The following is a 22226-nucleotide window of genomic DNA, read 5'->3' as shown; positions in this document are numbered from 1 at the left end:
CCAGGGGAACCAAAATAAGTGACGAACCCGGCTGGGACGTGCTGGCATAGATATCCATAAATCTATGCGTGCTGGTGCTTACAGCTTAAAATTCTACTTTATGTATTTTTGCTAAACATACAGAGATTACATTTTTATGACATACACCTTGTATACAATATACAAAATGTATTAACAATATGTTCAATGTCATCAGAATACAAATGAGAAAAGAACAATGAGCTGAAAACTAAAATAAATAAATAAGATAGAGAGGAAGAACATGAAGGAAAGATATTTATCTTTCATCAGTTACACTGTACAAATTGTTTCATGTTATGTTTAAATTTTCATAAAGAAAAGTTTCATAAGAAATGTTAGGTAATGTAGGGTCCAAAGTTTTAAAGTTGAGACACACATACACGCATATTTTAAAAGCTTTTTTGCAAAGTAAACATAAAAATTTATTTGCAACCGTTATGTTAACAGCATTATATTTCTGTGGTAAAAACAGCTCTTCAGCTGATGGACGCCGTGCTGCGTTGTCATGGGAACATCCCAAGTGAAAATAATGAGGAATTACGTTGTCTTAGTTGCTCCTTCATCAAGTGCGTTCCACATGGCTATAATGGCACACTAGAGCCCTGCTCACTCCAAAGGCCCACTTTAAGGGCTCTGCCGTCTGCCCTTCGAAGGGAGTATGGCATAGGGAAGCTCACGAGCAATAAGCACGTCCCAGCTGGGTTCGTCACTTATTTGGTTCCCCTGGAAACATTTCCGTTGTGGTCTGTGTTATTTGCCGCGCGTTTCTGTATTTGGTTGTGTTGTGAACTTTTGCAGCGCGTTTCTGTATTTGGAGCACACGTGTGTTGTGAAACTGATAATGATGTTTTTTTCTATTTGCACGCGTTTTTTTCTATTTGCATGTGTTTGCTTCAGTTGCAGCGCGTTGAGCTCTCTCGGCCACCGTATGTTGCTATGTTTTTCTATTACATTCTGTTTGTGAATGTGTCCGCCCTCTAGAAATCCGACTATCCCAGTGGAATTCCAGAATGCGGGACTGACGCGCTCAGATTTGCTCTATGTGCTTATACCGGTCAAGGTAAAAAAGAAATATCGAAATCATATCTACATTGACCTGTCAGTTATTGTAGTTAGAGCTGGGCGATTTTTTTCCCTATTAAAAACTCGATTTACGATTCGATTCGACCCCCCCTTCCATTTAAAACAAAATAACTGCGAACTGTAAATATATTTTAAAAATATATATTTATTTATTGTATTTAATTAAAGTGCATCAACATAAACAAAATTGCAAAGGCAAACCCTTTCTCTAACTGAAAAGTCACTGTGCAGTGTGCAACAAAGATTGTTAAACATCCAAATTATTTATAATGGGGAGAAAAAAAAATCAAAAATCGATTTTTTGAAAATATGAATCGATTTGACCTACCAACTCGATTTTTAAATCAAACGATTTTTTTCCCAGCCCTAATTGTAGTACACAAAAAGTAAACATATTATCATAAAGGCCCGATATACTCCCGAAAAAACGCGGGAAAAAAACGTTAGATTAATTAGCTGCGCAGTACTTGGTAGCCTTGTCCGCCTAAATGAATTATAAATTAACATAAAAACTAGTAGGCTATTTGCAGTATATTAAATCGTAACTGTGCCATATTATAGCTAGCCTATAATTTCAGAAAATAGTACTATGTCAACTAGTGATATCAGCACAAGAACTGTTGAGGAATATGCGACATAATTTAGACAATTGTTTTTGTCATATGTTATAATAACTGACAGACACTATCATTTCAGCCGCTCTGTGCATGTCCTCACACAGAGCGAGGATGAACATAGGAGCTCAGTTTCGTGGCTGAGAGACACGAATAGACTATTAACTATTTTTAATAAAAAAATTATATTTATTAAACAAACCAGATCAAGACGAGAGCAGAAACGAAATAAAGTGCATAACTGAAAAATAAAGCATGGGCTCAAAACAAATACAAACAGTGGGCACAGTGCAATTGCGCATTAGGTTTAGGCATTGGGTTGGGCTAATCCAAAAAAAGTGAAACAAGGGGGGTGTTCTGAAGACAGACTGTTACCTCTGAAACAGGGGTGCTCTGAAAACACCCCCATTAGCAATTAGTGCTTTCCACCTGATGAAATTAACACGGCAAAAAATCGTCCAATCAGAATTTTGATCGAGCCAGAACGTATCGACCAATAAATCGACTAGTCGACTGGGAGATTACAGCCCTAGATAGCAAGCACCTCTACAGTATTAAACAGGACAATACAGTTTCACTGTCACTTCCGATTAGAAATACTACTTCAATTTTTACTTTAAAGAGAAGCTGTCCAGTGTTTTCATGTGTGACCTCGACGGACTGAACAGAAGGGATGAACCATAGAAGATTTTCCGCTCAAAGAAGGCAGAGCCTCAGAGCCACACCTACCTATTATAACGACCAATGGTAGTTTGAAGGCGTTTACCATCCAGAGCGAACTTTTCTAGGAAGTTCACTTTGGCAAGCTCTTTCGAACTCCCGAAACGAACACCAAACAAACTTTGTTTTGGCCTAATTAGTTTAAGGTATGATAAGTTACATGGATGTAAACAAATATATAAGATTGAGGCGGACCAAACGTAAAATCATCATTGACAAACCTGTATTGATATACCGGTATTCTGAATATTTGGGTGGATGATAATAATAATAATAATAATAATAATAATAATGAATAATAATAATAATAATAATAATAAAACATGTCCTGATAAAGTATTACTTTGTGCTTTTTTTTTTTTGTTTCTCCCAGGCCGAGACATTAATCTGGACGTGAACAGGATTCTGGGATACAGGCATTTCTGTAACAAGCTGTGGAACGCAGTGAAGTTTGCCATGAGGACCCTGGGGGAGGGATTTGTTCCCTGCCAAAAAGCTCAGGTGAGAGAAAGAGATGGACGGATGGAGGTGATGGATAGATGGACGATGTGTCAGGAGTCAGGACATTGTGAAAAACATACACTTTGTGGTGTATTGTGGGTTTATTTCCCTCTAAGTTAATTTCCAAACACGTGATTCTGTGTCTCTCAGCTGTGTGGCAGTGAAAGTGTGTCTGATCGCTGGATTCTGTCCCGTCTGAGCGCAGCAGTAGCGCTGTGTGATAACGGATTCCAGGCCTACGATTTTCCGACAATCACCACTGCCATTTACAATTTCTGGCTGTACGAGCTCTGTGATGTGTATCTGGTAATGAATACACACACCACCTACACACACTTGCTTTTGGCCTCTTCATTTGTAGATTTAATTTGGTCTCTGCACACATTTCTAAAAAAGCTTTAGAGTTTGTTGAAAAGTTTAACTTTGAGACGTTTTTTTTCTTTTTCTGCTCATATAGGAAAGTGTGAAGCCGGTGTTGAGCAGGACAGATTCAGAAGGGCAAAAACAGGCAGACATCTGCAGACAGACTCTCTACACCTGTCTGGAGGTGGGACTGTGCCTCCTGTCTCCTATCATGCCTTTTGTTTCTGAAGAGCTCTTCCAGCGGTTGCCAAGGAGACGGCCTCAGGACAGCCCCCCCAGCATCAGTGTCACACGTTATCCAGACCCTTCAGAGGTGAGCAGGGGTGACCCAAGTTAGGGCTGTACACGGAATTGAAATGCAACCAAAATCGTGAAATGGCTTAGTGCAGTGCTTCCCAAACTGGGATAAGTGAGGTGACAGAGGGTGTACGTGGACAAAATGCTGAGTTTTGCCATTCATTTAATTCTACCCCACCTTATTATAACTTCAAAACCGTGCATGTATTTCTAACAGGCAAAATGCCATAAAAGGTCAAATAGATGACATTCAATCATATTACCTCATCTTTTTCGGTCAAAACTGACTCCATCCACACAAACAGCGAGCATTTGATAGGTTGGCTGCACAGTACGCTGCCTCAGTTCGCGACAATCTACCTTTGTGAAAGTGGGAATTTAGCACTTACTAGCATGAAGAACAAATATAGACCCAGACTGTGCATAGAGATTGTTAAGGACTCAAACTCTCTTTAATACAAAAACACACCCCGTGCGAGTTCTTGTTATATATATATATCATATATTATACGAGCAAGAATGCAATTTTTTGCCAAAAATCCACACGACTGCAAATGTGACATTTTATACAACAGTTCAACAAACAAAAGTGTAATAAGTGTAAAAAGTGTAAAAAAGTGATGTACATTGTCAGAATTGTTTGCTCTATTTTGCTACAAAATAAGTTCCAGCGAAAGCCACAGCAGAACTGCAACACACAGCTGTGTTTCGTGAACGAATCTGCGGCTTTGAACGAATCGCGAGATTGATGATATAGATGATATAGTCTTTGAAGTATCACTATAATGAGTTCTTTGGAGAGTTTTTTTCATTGAGGGGAATGTAGTTGAATGTGAAAGTGACTGGAATAAAAATAACCTTTTGAAACTTCAATGACATAAAGTTTAAATTACATGAAGAGTGGAGAGAGGAAACTATCTGAAACAAAGGCATCCTGTGTTGGTTTCTAGTATAAATGGTGTTTTGTTTGGTTGTAGTTCTGTTGGCACAGCGAGGAGGCCGACCGTCAGATGGAGTTTGTCATGTCTGTGGTCAGAACCATCCGATCACTCCGGGCCGATTACAACCTGACCAAGACCCGCGCTGACTGTGAGACATCACACAGTACACTGCACACTCGTTTCACACTGAATAGATTCAGCTAGGGATGCACCAAACCAATATTGCTGATGTGACTGATCCAATAAGTTGGTATATACTATATCTGACTGATATTAGAATTTTTAATCAGTATTAGTCAATATTTGGTATTGGCTATTTTTCTCTATTTTTACATTTATATTACTTTGCCTTCATCTAACACTTACTGGAAGTTAATCTTTAAAATCTTGGCAGAATTCAAAATGTTTTTTTTTACTGAACATTATAATGTTCAGTAAAAAAATTAACATGTCTAAATTAACTTGTAGCATTTAAAATGAGTGATTTTCGGGTTTTTTTTTATTTTATTTTAGACAAAGCAGTGCAGAATCTTCATATCAGCCTTAAATATACACTACTGTTCAAAAGTTTGGGGTCGGTATGATTTTTAAAAAAAAAATGTTGAAAGAAGTCTAATGCTTACCAAGATGGCATTTATTTGATCAAAAATACAGTAAAAACTAATATTTTAAAATATTATTACAATATAAAAGGTTTTCTGTCCTAATACCTCTTAAAATGTACTTTATTCCTGTGATGGTAAAGCTGAATTTTCAGCATCATTACTCCAGTCTTCAGTGTCACATGATCCTTCAGAAATCATTCTATTTCCAGAATTCTTTGATGAATAGAAAGTTCAAAAGAACAGCATTTATTTGAAATAGAAATCTTTAGTATCTTTTAAATTCATTTACTATATATATATTTGATGGAATTGTTTTAACCCTCCTAATGCATTAGAAAACTGTATACGCCTGGATAGCCCTGGTGGAAAGTAATGTTATAAAACTAAATTCATATTGTATCTAATCATCAGTAACTGAATTCACAGAACTTTTACATTTTTGAACATTAATATGGGTTTACCAGGTTATTACTTAATTTACCCCCTTTTTGTTAACAAAAATTTGAGACATTCTTTTTTTCAAGAACGACTGCAAAAACCAGTGTAATGCAAGAAAACATATTTTTATCAATATTTATGAGAAATTTTATTTAAATATATTATTGATGAAATTTATAAGAACTTTATAATATGAGAATTACCAGTATGAGCTCCAATGACTTTAGTGGATTTAATTAAATTAATTTGAAACTTTTACTGCTCAAAACAGTGTACATTTATGAAACATACATTTTCTTTTTTTATCAAAACAACACCAAAACATCAATATTATTCTATTTTCAAACAAAATGTATTAATTTTACTTTCATATGAAAAAATGATGATGATAAACAGCTTGAATCTCTTTTTTATGCTGCAATAGATCATCAATAGGTGGCAGCAAAGTAAAATGTGGACTTTTTCCTTGTCCAAAGCCTCTTTCCTTTTCCATATTTAGACTGTTTGGTTTATGAACTTTTGCTCTACAAACACATTAAGACAATTTGTGCCTGTGATTTTAATGTAATTTCAGATTTATTGTGTGCGATTGCACAAGCATGTTTATAAACAAAATGAGGAAAGAAGCTAAATGTATTTTACATAAGTAATTTGAGACAAATCTAACTAATAGATGTAAAATAACAATAAAAAAAGCATAATTTCATGTGTAAAGCCACAGTTCACTTTCAGGTCAAAACAGACCCAAACCCAAAAGGTGAAACAATTTAGTTTAAATGGTTTTATCTCATACCTTTATTGTTAAAAACATGAATGATGTGTATTAAAAAAAAAGTTTCAATCTTCATACTAAAAACTATGGATTTTTTTTTAAAAAAGAAAGAAAAAAAGATGTACCTCTTCTGGGTCAAAATGGACCCAAATGTTACAATTCTACTGTGTAAAGCCATTAAAAATACATTTCTGAGACTGAAGTGTATTTGAGTTTCCAATTATGTTGCAGAACAATTGTGCAGTTCATGAGATTCATTATAGAATCACAAGAGAGAAACGTTGGTGCATCCTTAGTCTAAACATTAACCACATCACATACACAGGTTGAGGTTTACACACAACCTACTGACCTTAAATGCTATCATCACAATTTCATATTTTATAAGCAGACACAAATGTACCTCTTGTGTTTTATCTCTGTCAGGTTACCTGCAGTGCATAGACTCTGATACTGCGGCTCTGGTCCAGACATACAGCCTTCAGATCCAGACACTGTCTTACTCTCAGACCATTCACCCAGTGGTTGGAGGCGACAACACTATCCCACAAGGCTGTGCGGTGGCCATCGCCTCGGACAAATGCACTGTTCACCTAATGCTGAAGGTAAAAATGTTGTTGCGTGACGAGAATGCGTTTTCGCTTGCACTTATACACCTGAAGGGTGTTTTATTCTGGTTGTCATAATCTTTACCACAGCCTCCAAATACAATAATTAAATGAATCAGCCGGAAATGAGGAGATGAAGTGAATTTAAATATCATTCTCCAAAAATAACATCAGCACCAGCTCAACACCCTATAATCTGGTTTGGCTTTGGATCAAAATTTCCCCCTCCTACAGCATTACATTTTAATGAGTATAATGAGCTTTCTGTGTCTGTAAACATGCCAGTTTCGAAATCCTTGTCTCCGACTCAGGGTTTGATTGACTTGGAAAAGGAGGTCACGAAACTGACGGCAAAGGAAGCGGAGCTGGAGAAACAGATGGAAAAGATGAAGGAAAAGATGGCCAAGAACGACTACAAGGACAAAGTTCCTGTTAAAGTGCAGGAGGCAGATGCTGAGAAGGTAAGTGGGATGGAGGGGAAGCAATTTGTCTGAGAAAATAATCTTAAATTTATAATAAGTTTTCTACTGGTCTTGAAGAAAAGTGCAACATTTTCTTTTTCCAGCTGAGGCAGAATGAAACAGAACTGCAGAAAGTGAAGGAAGCCATCGAGAACTTCCGAAAAATGATGTAACCGCTCACCTTTATCATGTTTTTTTTAAATGATCGTTTATGAACATTGAGATCCTTTCCTTTCCTTTGTTTAATGTCACTCAGTCCTGTCTACTGAACTATGTGGGGAAGCTTGAATAAAAATCAACCTTAGATTAAATATCAAAAATTGTCTCATTTGTCTAATTTAATATAGAAAGTTAAGCTGTAGATCATACATATGTTCATACTTTTATATATAAATTTAGAAAGTTTTAAAAATGTGTGTATATGCAATATAAATTAATTTATATTTGTATATAAAATCTCAAACTATATATTCTCTCATGTTTACATTTTAAGGAAACATACAATCATACCATTTCAAGTACAATAACAAACTTTTATTTTGTGTGAAACAAATAATCACGTTTGAAGACTTGGAGAAATCCAACCACAAAAAAAAAAAAAAAAAAAAAAGAGTATCCCCTGTTTTTATTTAATATTCATATACAATATAACATTCAGGACATTTAACGATACGATTTGTTCATAATTACAGAGCTCCACGAAATAGAGGATAAAAATAAAAACAGACTGAGAAAGAGGCAAGAGATCTTTGAGTCCCATCACTGAGTCTCACAAAAGAAACAAACGTCCAGACGGTGACGACAAGCCTGAGTGTCGACACATTTCCAACCCTCATTTGCATGTTAAATACCCACTGCGATGGAGGCATGGCACAACCAATAATTTAAAACGCCTCTGTCAAACCATGTGAACGAACAAAAACGAGGAACCCTGTCACATTTAGATGAATGACTAGTTCTAAACGCCCTCCTGCCGTCCCTCAGAACTGACTCCAATGTACCGGTATGTGATTCCCATTGACCTCTGGCCTCCAGCGCTCTCTTCCTGTCCTTCTCATTAGCTCTCCAGTCTCCAGGGAGGCCTGAACTCAGAAATGGGGAGTGGAGTGCAGTGTGTCGTATCAAAATTTCGCATATACTTTCGTGCCTGAGAGAGAGAAAGAAATGACCAGTTAATTACAACAAAAACTTACTCAAAAGCCCTTAATAGCTTAAACAATATAAAGACAGCAATTATGGTTTGAACTGTGATAATGAAGTATTTAAAAAAAAAAAGTATTTAAGAGCTTATTGCACTCTGATGTGCAAGAATGTGGGTAGCTACAATATACTACAAAACAGTAAAACAAGGTGTATACTCTGATATTTTTGTTACATACCAAGAATAGAGCAAGCTGTCTTCTGCCCTCGAGTGTCATGTCTTCACCTAAAACAGAAGATCAGATCGCCGACAGTCAAATGTCAGACAGAAACTGTAGCCATAGTTATGGACATCACTGCTGAATGTCCTCGTTTCTAGCACACCACCACATTTAAAGGGTTAGTTCACCCAAAAATGAAAATTCTGCCAGTAATTACTCACGCTCATGTTGTTCCAACCCCGTAAGACTTTCATTCATCTTCGGAACACAAATTAAGATATTTTTGATCAAATCTGAGAGCTGTCTCACTCCTTCATAGGCTTCTAGGCAATTGACGATTCGCAAAAGCCACGCCCCCTAGTTATTGTTACTACGCCCGTCAAACGCGACCAGCGCGACAGATTGCCATGACGGGAAGAGGTATACCCGTGCGTGTCAGTGACCTTTTTTGGAGCAATACCTCAGCGATATCCTCCAGATCGAGGCAAAAGGGGTTACAGTATGCAGTGGAGGGATATATTCAAAATATAAAAATACGCAATGAAGGAGACACGACTACTATCGAGGCTAATGCTTACCGGTCTCAAGCTAAATCTGAGAAACCCCATGACCTGTACCTCAAATGCAACCAGCACAGCCTTGAAGAAGATTTTATAAGCTGGTTCAGTGGCTAATGTTTGGAGTTAGAAATATATAACTCGCGCTGCATATTTAGTAATTTTGCCTCAGATACAGGATTAACACGTTCGCTTTAACAAGCAGGTTGTTCATTACCACGGAAACCGCTTGCGTGTCATGCTGCTGAATGCGATTTTCGTGTTTAAAAAGTAACTACATAAGAGACGGAAAGATGCAGATAACCATACATTATTTAAGGTTATTTCTATTCGTTACGATATTGATATATGAACTGATGATGTTGTCAAGTAAGCTTCATGCTTTCCCCGTTGCGAGCGTGCACTCCTCTAAACTGTAGTCTACAGGTGCTGCACTGCTAGTTGACTGCTAATCATTTCCCCCCGAAAAAATCACGTTATTAACAACCCTTTAGAAAACGTAATTCCTTTGTGGATCCTCTTGATCTGCTTTCTCCATGTTTCTTTGACTAATCTCAGTGTCTCAGTCTCACGCACGCTGCACGCGAGTTAACCATGTTCGACACATTTAACTGGGAGTGGGGCCGTCCACACTGTTTTATCCATTGTAGGCACCGCTCACGTTGTGTTTTCGGCTTTGGAAACGGAAAGAACACAACTCCTCCAGACAATCTCTCGGGGTACCTAGTGTCCGATTTACAAACGCCGTGGGCGCACCGCTTCTCCATCTTGCTTGGAGTCAATGTTTGACGGACCTGCTCACATAGCAACGGTTGCTATGATGTGTGATTGGACAATGGTCTTTTTGTGGGAGGGGCTTGCGAACGGTCAATTTCATTCTGCCGGTCCAGAAAAGTTAGTAAAGAAATCGTTAAAATAGTCCAAGTGACTACAGTGGCTCAACCTTAAGTTTATCAAGCAACGAGAATACTGTGCGCAAAAACAAAACAAAAATAACTTTATTAAACTATAAATTTTCTTCTGTGTGGGCCTCTGACGTGAGTTCACGAGAGCGCCACGACGCATGCGCGAGAACTGAGAAGATCATTTGATGGGAAAGTGTGAAAGGTAAGGCACTTTTATATTTTCTCGTTGGTTTCTCACGATTCAGACATCCAGGAAATGCACACTTTAGAACCATTTGAAACACTACATCGAGACCCATCTGCGTCATCATCTCGCGCATGCGCCGTGGCACTCTCGTGAACTCACGTCAGAGGGCCACACAGAAGAAAATTAATAGTTTAATAAAGTTGTTATTTTTGTTTTTGCGCACAAAAAGTATTCTCGTCGCTTGATAAACTTAAAGTTGAGCCACTGTAGTCACTCGGACTATTTTAACGATGTTTGTACTAACTTTTCTGGACCGGTAGAATGAAATTGCCTAGAAGCCTATGAAGGAGTGAGACAGCTCTCAGATTTCATCAAAAATATCTTAATTTGTGTTCCGAAGATGAACGAAAGTCTTGCAGGGTTGGAACAACATGAGGGTGAGTAATTGTTTCATTTTTGGGTGAACTAACCCTTTAAGTTCTGGAAGTGAGCATGGCTACTGTGTATGAATCTGAAGCACGTACCAACGCTCCAGGGGAACAGGGTCTCTCTGTCTGTCTGATAGGACTGCAGCACAGACAAGCACCAATCATCATCCACCTCATAGCCGGTGTACACAGATTCTGAGGAACAGGGTAAAAGTGACATTCTGCTTAATACAGCCAAATCAAACAGAGGAAACAGACAGAACCCTAGAAATTGGGACTGACATTGACAATTCTTTACATATTAGGTGTTATGGCCAGTATTCTAATCAAGATGTTTTCAAACTTTCTGATGCCACTGACCCCCAAATGATTATTCACTTGCAAGGGACTATTTTAGACCAAATTTATACTGTACAAAATAAAAATATATTAAGTGAATGAAAAATATTATCTGGAAAATATTTGGTTTCTATTAAAGGATAGTTCACCCAAAAATAAACATTCTGTCATTTACTCACCCTCAAGTTGTTACAAACCTGTATGAATGTCTTTCTTCTGCTAAACAAAAATATATTATAAAGAATATGGGTAACCAAACAGTTGATGGACCCCAATGACTTCCATAGTATGGAGGGGGAAAAAAGGGTCCATCAACTGTTTAGTTACTGACATTCTTCAAAATATATTTTGTGTTCAGCAGGAGAAGAAAACAATTCACACAGGTTTGGAACAACTTGAGGGTGAGTAAATGAAAGAATTTTCATTTTTGGGTGAACCATCACATCAAACAGACGCTCTGTTTTCTATCCACCATTAACCATTACTGTAAAATGTACTGTCAACTAAATAAAATTTGATAAAATATTAATAAAAAATGCCGTTATGCCAAATAAAAAAAAAAACAATGATAATATTAATGAAAATGAATTTATAACTATAAAGACACACCTCCTTCAATCTGTGTCCCTGCTGCGAGCCACTGCCTGACGGCTCTGATCGCATCATCTGTCATGACCTTAGGATACCTGAGGGACAGAGAGACCGAGAGATGAAAGCAACTGAAGGAGCGGAGGCAGATTACGCTGCTTGTGTGAATGGTGTCTGACCTGTACTGGAGTAGTTTGAGTAACAGGTCATTCCCTCTGTTGGACATGATGTCTTCTGGACCCCTGTATCAAAACACAATACGGCCACGTCAAGATCACATTTGCCTCCGCAAACATGAATGTGTTTATTTGTGTCCTGGATAACTCACGTGGTAGTGATGATTTCATCTTTGGTTCTTCTGATCAATAACACTGGACCCTGGTACCTGAAATGAGAGCCAAAGTATTTAAATGGAGCTCAGGCTGTAAATTTTACATGATTTATTTAAAAAGTCACCATGAAATCAAAATGGACCATTCTTATTTTTTTAGGAAAATATTTGCAGTTGATTTTTTTAATTCATGTGCCCTCATAATCTTTAATCAAAATAACTTCCACTCCTCTTGCAATGACTGTCACTGTCACTCACATGACATCACTAGCCAACCACAACCATCCAATGATCCACTCAATTCCTGATGGACAAAATGAAGTCCCGCCCTATTTTTGTTCTTATTCGAGAAGCCGTTTCACTCGGACATACATCAACATAGAGAGGAAAAGACTGTTGCAACTTTCATTTCATAACGACTTTAATCGTTAAAAACAAAGATGACTAACTTGCAAAGCTGTTCAGCATTGTTCAGGTTCATGTACTGCCTCACCGTATGGGTGACCAAGGGTCCTGAGGAAATGGAAACAAACTTTTGATCAGTGAATTGTTTGGGTTACTCTTTAGAGAGGAGTAGAGATGAAGAGAGTACAACACTCACTCCAGCTTTCTGGCATGACCTTCAGCGCAAGGGGTAAAAGGTCATCAAATGAGGCATCTAGAACCAGAGCTCGGATCTCTGGGTATGACATCACAGCCCAACTGGCTAAAATAGAAATAGAGCAAAAAAATATAAAATAATAGAAAAAAATTATTATTTTAATTCTAATAAAAAAAATAGAGCAAGACATTAAGAATTACAGTAAAACAAATGAATCATTTTGTCTGTTGTCTGATCTGTGATGTTTACCTGTGAAGCCCCCTATTGACCAGGCGTACACAATAATGTCACTCAACTGGAAGCCCAGTTTGTGAACGGCAAACTGAATGACGACGTCCATCGCATTGGCCTCGTTTTGAGGGAATGGAACTCCCTGAGAAAGCAGGAGAGAAAAAAAGTACACAGGTTTTTAGATAAAACGCATACAAACAAGTACCATTTCATGTATTTAGTGTACACCACATTAGCTGTGTGCTGTTATGACAAGGTCACTAGGTCAGCGTGAGGAACAGACGGAGTGATGTTCACTTACTGTACTGCCGCCAAACCCTGGGTGATTCCAGCCCAACACTGAGTATCCACCTATAAACACAACAGAGGAAACAGTTTCACATCCATCTAGTGCATGAATGTTGAAAATACAACACAGACACACTGAGGTAAACACATTTACCTTCCAGTGGCGTATTCATGCAGCCGACCTCATAGAATCCTGCGTTTCCCTCACAGCAAATCACCTGTGATAATCATATCAGCATTGGAAAGTGGCTTGAGGTAATATGTTATTATGTAATGTATTTTATTATGTAATTATACTACTTTCTTTCTCTGAAGCTTGTAATGGCAAATTTACTTTTTTTTTTACACTATTCAGATTCTTACCAGTGTTTTTCCGGCTGGTACTCCATCTGTCCTCCGGTCCACAAACATGGTGTCAATCTCATTCCCATCACAAGCCACCAGTTTGTTCCGCTGACCGTCATACTGAACACAACAGGGCAGAGATGGGGTTATGACCTTTATTCAGGGTTCCCACACATTTAATCAACACATTTCCATATTTCTTGAATACACATACCATACAAAAGTCGATCAAAAGATTTTTATTTCAAATAAATGCTGTTCTTTTGATTCATCAAAAAATCCTGAAAAACTGCATCACAGTTTCCACAAAAATATTAAGCAGCACAACTGTTTTCGACATTGATAATAATAAGAAATGCTTCTTGACCACCAAATCAGCATATAAGAATGATTTCTGAAGGATCATGTAACACTGAAGACTGGCGTAATTAAGCTGAAATTCGGCTTTAATACTATCACAGGAATAAATTACTTTTTTAAAATGTATAAAAAAAAAAGTTATTTTACATTGTAATAATTTTTCACAATATTACTGTTTTTACTGTATTTTTGTTCAAATAAATGTAGCCTTGAGTATAAAAGACTTCTTTCTTACTGACTGAACATATTCTCAACATATTTTGGTTATATATATATATACAGTATATATTTTATAATAATTACTAATAATAATTACTAATTGTAAATATTTTTCTATGAAATGGACAAGCATAAGCACAGAATATTCAATATTGAATATAAATGTTTTAGGATTTAATTATTTTGTATTGCTAATTCCATTTTTTATTGCTATCCATGATATGTCCAGGTTTTTCATGACCTTAGGAATTACACATTTTAAAATGTGAGAAGTTTTCCTGAGGTCTTTTAAATGAACTGTGTTGTAGTATGTGTGTAGCTATCTTTCGGTGTTACCTCTTCTACGAGTCTGGCCTGACCCTGCTGTAACATGGGCCTCATGGCCTTCTGAAGCAGACCCACTGACCCCGGGTACAGCATCCTCCGCCCGAAAGAGTGAGCTATCAGATAACTACACAAAACACACATAGACTCAAACATGACTGCTGATGAATATGGAATAGAGGTCACCAGTTACCAGACCTCATCTAAATCTTTGTATTTGTACAACCCTAACAATGAAGTATATCCCTGCAAGTGTGTAAATGTGTTATCACATGCTTGTTACCTTAAGATGTGGCAAGGCAGCGTGCGAACTGAACTCAGCACACCGTCTGCTGCGCCTCTGTGTTTCGGCTCTGGACGTAGCAGAGACACGCCACCTTTAGACAGCTTCCTGCAGACAGAGGAAGTGCAGATACATTACAAACATGCACTGATCTCAGAGTTAGCCAATTACACCCAATTAAAGCAAACTCCTCTAAAACTGAAAGTCTGACCATTGTTATTATTTTCGTAGCAAGAAAAATGTATGGTAAACCATATCAAAATTCTACTTTTGCTAAAAACTCTATATTGGGTTTAACTTTGTTTAAAAATATGTGTAAACTGAATAAAAAAGGGTTTCTAACAGGGTTAAAACCAGAACAATCTCATAAAAAACATTAACATAAAACAGGCTTTAGGGATAAAGGATTTTGACAAAAAGATCAAGTTGGTGAATCGATTTCCAATTTTAAAAACTTGTGTCTTCCTGGAATGGCCTATTTGGCAACAGGTATAAACAATCTGGACCCATAGATTTAAAAAATGATATAAACCTCTCCTCCCAACTTTGGGACTAATTTCATGGAGTTTGTTCATGGTGTATTGATCCCACTCTGTTTGTCATTTGTTATTAAAATAGGAATTTATTATAGGTTTTAGATCCATAGGAGGCAATTTTTGATGCCTGCTGACAGTGCTTCTTTTGAGGCATTGTCTTCTTCCTTGTATCCCGTTATTCCAGTGTCCAGATACCCAACAAAAGTAGATATGAAAATTATGAACCTTTAGTTCCAGCAGTTTGCTATGTGCTATGTGATCATTTTTAAGGGATGACACATTGCTTAAAGTCATGACTTTGAGTCTGTATTTATAAGTAAATTATAAAAATAAATGTCTCTATTCTGAGATGATAACATTTGCTTCTGCTGTAAAAATCGAGCTGCGGTTGGGGATGGATATTCCTCTTATTTGGTGAGAGAAAGACAGGCTTTACTTACGGACTACTAACTTCTTTCCAGCTGAAATCTACAGGCCAGTTTTTGAAGTCGAAGTCAAAGCATGCCAGTTTTTTCTGTAGGGGACATAATCAACATCCATTTAATGTGCTCATTAAAGCAAAGCTCCATGGGAATGTTCCCATGACACTGATACTGTGTCACCTTGTTGCTAGATGTGTGGTTCTTCCTTGTCTCCTCCAGTATGTTGAAGAACTGAATGTACTCTGGGTTTCTCCAGCGCCCCCACCCTAACAACAGCACAGCGGTACAAACACAATAATATTAAACGTATCCCTGTATTAAATGTTATTTTACAACAGTGTGAATATACACTAAGTAATTAAGCAGACAAACATTACTAATAAACCAGGTAAAATATAGTGTCACCTCTCAGACAGGCCACTCCCAGCAGACAGACCAGCGCTGTGCCAACATACTGACTGAGAGGAACCAGCTTACTGCTGCAGATGTACCCTACAAGAGATATCATTATTAATAGCCCACAATAACTCATCACAATATTAAGGCTTGGTATTACAATTGTTCAGTCTGACACCGTTTCGAAAAAAAAAATATTCAGGGCACAGCAAGGATGGTCAGATGTGAAAGAGAATGTCACCTTTTACATGTTACATACTCACCAAAGCACATTTATTTGATTAAAAATACAGTAAAAACTATAATTTTGTGAAATACTAGTACCATTTAAAATAAGTGTTTTCTGTTTAAATGTATTTTAAAATTTACTTTATTCCTGTGATGGCAAAGCTGGATTTTCAGCATTATTACTCCAGCCTCCAGTGTCACACAATCCTTCAGAAATCATTCTAATTTTCTTTCTTTCTTTCTTTCTTTCTTTCTTTCTTTCTTTCTTTCTTTCTTTCTTTCTTTCTTTCTTTCTTTCTTTCTTTCTTTCTTTCTTTCTTTCTTTCTTTCTTTCTTTCTTTCTTTCTTAACGCCATGCCAGCTTCTATGGCTATGTTCATGGAGAGCCAGGTTTAGTTATTCAAAAATAAAATCAACAAAGATGTAAGAATTTTTTTTTCTAAAAACCTTAAGACTAAATTTGGATTTTACTTTTTAAAAACCTTTTCAAAGGTTTTTCAAAGTTCCTCAAAGGGGTAGAAATATTACAGTCCAGCAAAATATGTTTAATGGACAGTGGATAAACAACATTGATCATTTTTATTATCAATGTTGAAAACGGTCGTGTTGTTAGATACAGGATTATTTGCTGAATGAAAAGTTCAAAAGAATAGCATTTATTTGAAATAGAAATCTATTGTAATGTTTTCACTGTCACTTTTGATCAATTTAATGCTGAATAAAATAATTCTTACTGACCTGACCTCAAACCTTTGAACGGTATGGTGTATTTTTAGCAGGGTGTGCAAAAATCTGAACTACAGTTCACCTGAGACAGCAGAAATTGTTGATTCTTTTTGTTTGTGGTCAATAACGTATTACACTAATCTGCAGATATAATCTGTCATTTATAAAATTACAATGTACATTACAATGTACTATCAATGTATTATAATTATAACAAATACAATTAGTAGCATTTCCATGTCATTTAATTACACAATTATTAGAAAATGCCATTAACCACATCTCTGTAAGGCCCAGACTCTCTTTTGCAAGAGAACAACATGATCTCCAACCACAATCCACTCCTTTAACGGCACAATATCCAAATGATACTGAACTATAGTACAACCACAATAACATAACTACATCATACTGGATACAACATTAAAATACAGTAATTACATTTATTCAGTACTTAATATGCGCCATTATAACATCTTTGATTCAGCCATTTGAATATTAACTAAACAAGATCCTACCTTGGCTTGGCCATGATGTAAAATACGGCTAGTGAGTCAGCAAAGAGCTCGTTCAGTTTATACACTACAGCATAGCTCATTCACAACCTGAACATCAGAACTCCTCAGGTCTGCTTAGCAGAAGAACATCACTGAAAGCTCTTATGAATGAACCAGGCTAAAAATACATACAGCACTGCTGTCAGAGCATTAGCCCATGACTCATTTGATATGATTACACCGACTGAGCGTAACGTTAAGACTGAACCAATCAACACCTGCTTGTGTAATAACATTAATATCTGCAAGTAGAATTGCACTATACTGTGCATATTATATTCACAAAAGGGTAACAAGAACCAGGAAAAGCTTTGACAAAAATATTGGAGCATGAATAAAAACACTTTTTATTACTGGGTGGGGTCATTCCTAGGATATCGAAGTCCACTAAAGGAGGGAGGGCGTTCTCACATTTAGCTCCTAAACTCTGGAATAGCCTTCCTGATATTGTTCGAGGCTCAGACTCGCTGTCCCAGTTTAAAACTAGATTAAAGACGCATCTCTTTAGCCAAGCATTCACATAATGCTTACCTTTTATACCACTGTTGAATCAGATCGAATGCATTAATATTATGAACAGCAGCTATGCTAATTATTTCCCATCTGCTTTTCTGCTGTTATCTCGGGACGCTAGTCCCGAGGAAAATGGCGTTCGTCAGCTCCATTTTGTATCCAGCCTCTCACGGAGACTTCAGATGCCCCAACACCTGCGATGAGATGACTAAACGCCTGTGAAGAGACGACTCAACGCATGTGAAGAGACGACTCAACACCGGCGATATGTTATGCCCTAAATTAATACATGAATAACTAACTGTATTTTTCTATGTACATTTCTGAGATGCACTTTCTGTAAAGCTGCTTTGAAACAATATGTATTGTGAAAAGCGCTATACAAATAAATTTGAATTGAATTGTATTGGATAATATTATATTTAATAATTTTATTTGTTGGCTGTAAGTAATTTTGCAACTACATGTCAGCTTACTAGAGTATTAGTAGACTGCCTGCTTAATATCTGCTAACACTTATTTTGATGCTCCCCCAACAGACTTTCTACTGAATATGAGTAACCTTGCAAGTACACGTCAATTTATTCTACTAACCCTAACCCTAAAAGTCTACTAATACTCTAATGAGAGTTAGTTGACATGTAGGTGCAATGTTATGTATAGTCAACAGAATATCTAAAGGAGACCATCAAAATAAAAGTGTAACCAATAAGTTGAGTTGTTTGCTGTTGTATGATGCTGTATTTGTGTTTTACCTTTCCTGTAGAGATAGCAGAGGAGCAGTGGAGAACTGTAGTATGACAGAGACCACAGCACTGAGGCCTGAAGGACAACACATGATAGTGATTCAATTTCACATTACAAAACTTGTGGATTTTTTGTTTTGCTTTAGACAGGATCAATTCAGTGAAATCACTTGGTCACTACACAAACTGTAGAGCAAATGTGCATGAAACATCATTGAACTCGTACCCAACCAAGGATGCTGTCTGTGTGCTTCTCCAAACCTCTGGGCTGATAATTCCACCCCTGCAGAAGATAAAGACATGCCAGTTATTATGAGTATCTTTACAAAAGTTTGCACATTTTATGTTTAGCACATAAAAATACCACAGATATTTTACAACAATAAAACATGATCACTTGGTATTAGAAATTGACTCATGATATGCTTGATGAATATATTTGACTGATTTTCTCATTTTTCTACCCTTCAGGAGGAAACAGTGCTCCCGATCATAAACAACTTATTCTTTACATATATTATTTTTCATGTAAAAGCTTTCATTCTGAAGTGAGACAGTATTTGATGCTTACAGTCATTCATATCTTTTTGTTTAATTTTCAAACTTTGTAACCATTTAAATTTTAAAACAACAACACTATTAATATTATTGAAATATTCATAATGAATATTGTGTTTTTACTGTTGTTGTCTAATGATTAAGCTATGTATTTTTGTGCCTCAAGACAGAAATAAAACAGTAAGTTAAAATAATAATTAAAAACACGTGTATATCAACAATTATGGACATAATAACATTATTGCAAAAAACAATATCAGTCAATCTATACAAGTGTTAGCCACCATAGTCGTGATAAATAATAAAGATTGAAAAAGCTTCTTACGTTATTTTTGGAGAGCCAATTAATGAATTTGTATACAGTAGTCACTCACAACACGAAGTTACTACGGTATTTTTAAAAGGATTTTGTTGAATATGTAGATGGTATTGTTTTCATACAGTTTTAATTAGAGTTTCTGTGAAGACGTGGGTAAGAGAAAGAGATGGTGAACACACTATTAATCAATTATTAATGCAACTAAGTACGATACCATGATAATGGCTAACGTCTGATAAACTAAACAGAAACACAATATAAGGCAATCAATCAAAGGTGATCGTGTTGTTATGGTTGCGCTCATGACAGATGGTTTGACTGACCTGTCAGTCGACCATTAGAGCTAAGCTCAATTCAGTTAGCAATGAGCTCTCAGTCCGCCACTCAATGTGTCTCAAAACCGAGTGAGCTGCCTATCTGGGGTTCTAGTTGTTTAGGACATCATTGGCGCATAATACAAACTTTTGAATCAAATCAAATGGCATATGATGCCCAAACTGCTGTCTGAATGGACAGCTCACTATGATTTAGGACTCCGCCAACAACACAATGATGCACTTCCGCACATTCGTGCAAGACTGATCTCGGCAGTGTTTTATTGCTACGGGTCTGTTTGAAGGGGAAGGAAGAGTCCTACCCTGCGGGGCGTTCTGCCGTCGGCTCGTATCTGGTCCGGTGAGCGGTGGATCCGCTGCAGATTGGGCCCAAAAAGGCACCGGAGCCACATCCAGCCGGCCATTCTCACCTCGGTCAGGAACTACGGCGGCGTGTGAGGATCACAGGTACTACAGTAGCGCATACCAAAACGCGACTTTACACGTCACTGTTCGATACATTTCAATACTGGTGTTCAAAACATTATTCTTTACATCGAAAAAAGGAGTTTTATGGAGGGATATAGTAGATAATACTATTCAAATAAATAAATAAATAATAAAATGTTGCAATCAATAAATTAAACGTGATCATAAATAGGCCTAACGCATAAACGCACGCTAGCCTATGTTCTGATATTTTTATATATATATTTTTAATATATATTCATGATATATTGATCTACTTGTGGTTTTATTATAAGTACATTTATGACAAATACATTTATTAATACAAAATAATGATTATATTTGTATAAATATTTTATTACATATTAAATGTATATGCATAATTGTATTTTGAATAGGTATTTTATTATTGAGTCAGGACCGATTATCAATTGAAATGAGTTATATGTAACTTTACGAGACACAATGCACCTTTATGTATGCATAATACATATAATAGCCTACATCAGGTGGTAATACCTAAAATATCATAGTGTACTTAAAAAAAGAAAATGTTCATAAAAATAGGGTCCAATGTACTTTGTTAATAGGCCTAACCCCAGATCAAAAAAAAGTTTTCTAAAATGCAATAAAATCAAGAATCTGTGATTTGTTAATTCTCTTTCAACTTTATTTAACTGACAAAAGTACAAAGAAAAGATTTCCAATGTTTTCACTGAACTTAATTTTATTTTTGTAAATATGAACAGATTTTGATTTTGATGGCTACACTCCAAAAAAAGTTGGGACAGAGGCATGTTTACTGTGTCACTTCACCTTTCCTTTTAATTAGACTTTTTAAGTTTGGAAATTGAGAATACTAATTTTTTTTGTGTGGATTTTATGCCCAATCTCGCCTGATACAAGACATCTGCTCAACAGTCTGTGGTCATCGTTGTCTTACTCTCCTTTTCATGATGGGCCACACATTCTCAATAGGAGACAGATGTGGACTGCAGGCAGGCAGTCAAGCACTCTATGGTGTAGAGTGTCTAAGAAACCACTCTGTTGTAGCACATGCTGAATGAGACCTGGCATTATCTCGCTTCTCATTGATGCCATTAAATGTCTCTTTACAATCCCAATATAGTCAGTGATACCTTCACACGCAAGTCACCCATGCCATTTGCACTGATGCACCCCTATACCATGACAGATGTTTGCTTTTGCACCTGTCACTGATAAAAGTCTGGTTGGTCCCTTTTGTCTTTGGGACTGAGAACTCAATGTCCGTTTTTCCAAAAAACAAGCTTAAACATGGACTCATGACCACAGCACACATTTCCACTGTCTTTTAGACCATCTGAGACAAGCTCTGGCCCAGAGGACTCGGTGGCATCTCTGCATAGAATTTATAGTTTTCTCCTTGCATAACAGAGATTCAAGTGTCATTCCTTGATGCAGCAGCAGACTGTGTTAAATGACAATGCTTGCCAAAGTACTTCTGAGCCCATGTGGCTGTATTTAACAGAGTAGCGTGACGGTTTCTCATGCAGTGTCATCTGAAGGTCACACACATTCAACAGAGGTCTCCTGCCTTGCCCTACACAGACTGAGATTTCTCTGAATCTTGTCACAATATTATGTGACACCTTGCATTGAGAAATGTGATTTCTGAATTGTTTGACAATCC

The 22226-nt window shown here is 36.9% G+C and overlaps 2 protein-coding genes across 2 annotated transcripts in view; one reads left to right on the top strand and one right to left on the bottom strand.

Annotated features, from left to right (window-relative positions):
• Nucleotides 1-7735, top strand: part of vars1 (valyl-tRNA synthetase 1) — a 29541-nt gene extending 21806 nt beyond the window's left edge. Inside the window, exons 24-31 of the mRNA XM_056241838.1 lie at nt 1003-1081; nt 2812-2939; nt 3090-3245; nt 3397-3615; nt 4577-4688; nt 6782-6960; nt 7275-7424; nt 7529-7735. Coding sequence (XP_056097813.1) covers nt 1003-1081; nt 2812-2939; nt 3090-3245; nt 3397-3615; nt 4577-4688; nt 6782-6960; nt 7275-7424; nt 7529-7597 — 1092 coding nt within the window. The 3' untranslated portion in view covers nt 7598-7735. The remainder of the gene's footprint in view (nt 1-1002; nt 1082-2811; nt 2940-3089; nt 3246-3396; nt 3616-4576; nt 4689-6781; nt 6961-7274; nt 7425-7528) is intronic.
• Nucleotides 7736-7936: 201 nt separating this feature from the next.
• Nucleotides 7937-20565, bottom strand: abhd16a (abhydrolase domain containing 16A, phospholipase). Its single transcript, XM_056241839.1, has 20 exons — nt 20410-20565; nt 19122-19178; nt 18905-18971; nt 16135-16221; nt 15910-15995; nt 15748-15821; nt 14772-14879; nt 14501-14615; nt 13604-13705; nt 13395-13458; nt 13254-13303; nt 12971-13094; nt 12722-12826; nt 12570-12633; nt 12118-12174; nt 11969-12031; nt 11811-11887; nt 10959-11057; nt 8804-8850; nt 7937-8571 (listed from the first exon to the last, which is right to left on the bottom strand). The coding sequence occupies exons 1-20, from the start codon at nt 20509-20511 to the stop codon at nt 8482-8484; spliced, it is 1638 nt and encodes a 545-aa protein (XP_056097814.1). The 5' UTR covers nt 20512-20565; the 3' UTR covers nt 7937-8481.
• Between the last annotated feature and the right edge of the window lie 1661 nt (nt 20566-22226).

This window comes from Rhinichthys klamathensis, unplaced genomic scaffold (genome assembly GCF_029890125.1).
Source record: "Rhinichthys klamathensis goyatoka isolate OS25496 unplaced genomic scaffold, OSU_Roscu_1.1 h1tg000679l_1, whole genome shotgun sequence".
Lineage (NCBI taxonomy): Eukaryota > Metazoa > Chordata > Actinopteri > Cypriniformes > Leuciscidae > Rhinichthys > Rhinichthys klamathensis.
The sequence above is the reverse complement of the archived record's forward strand: the minus strand, read 5'-3'. Positions and strand labels throughout refer to the sequence as shown.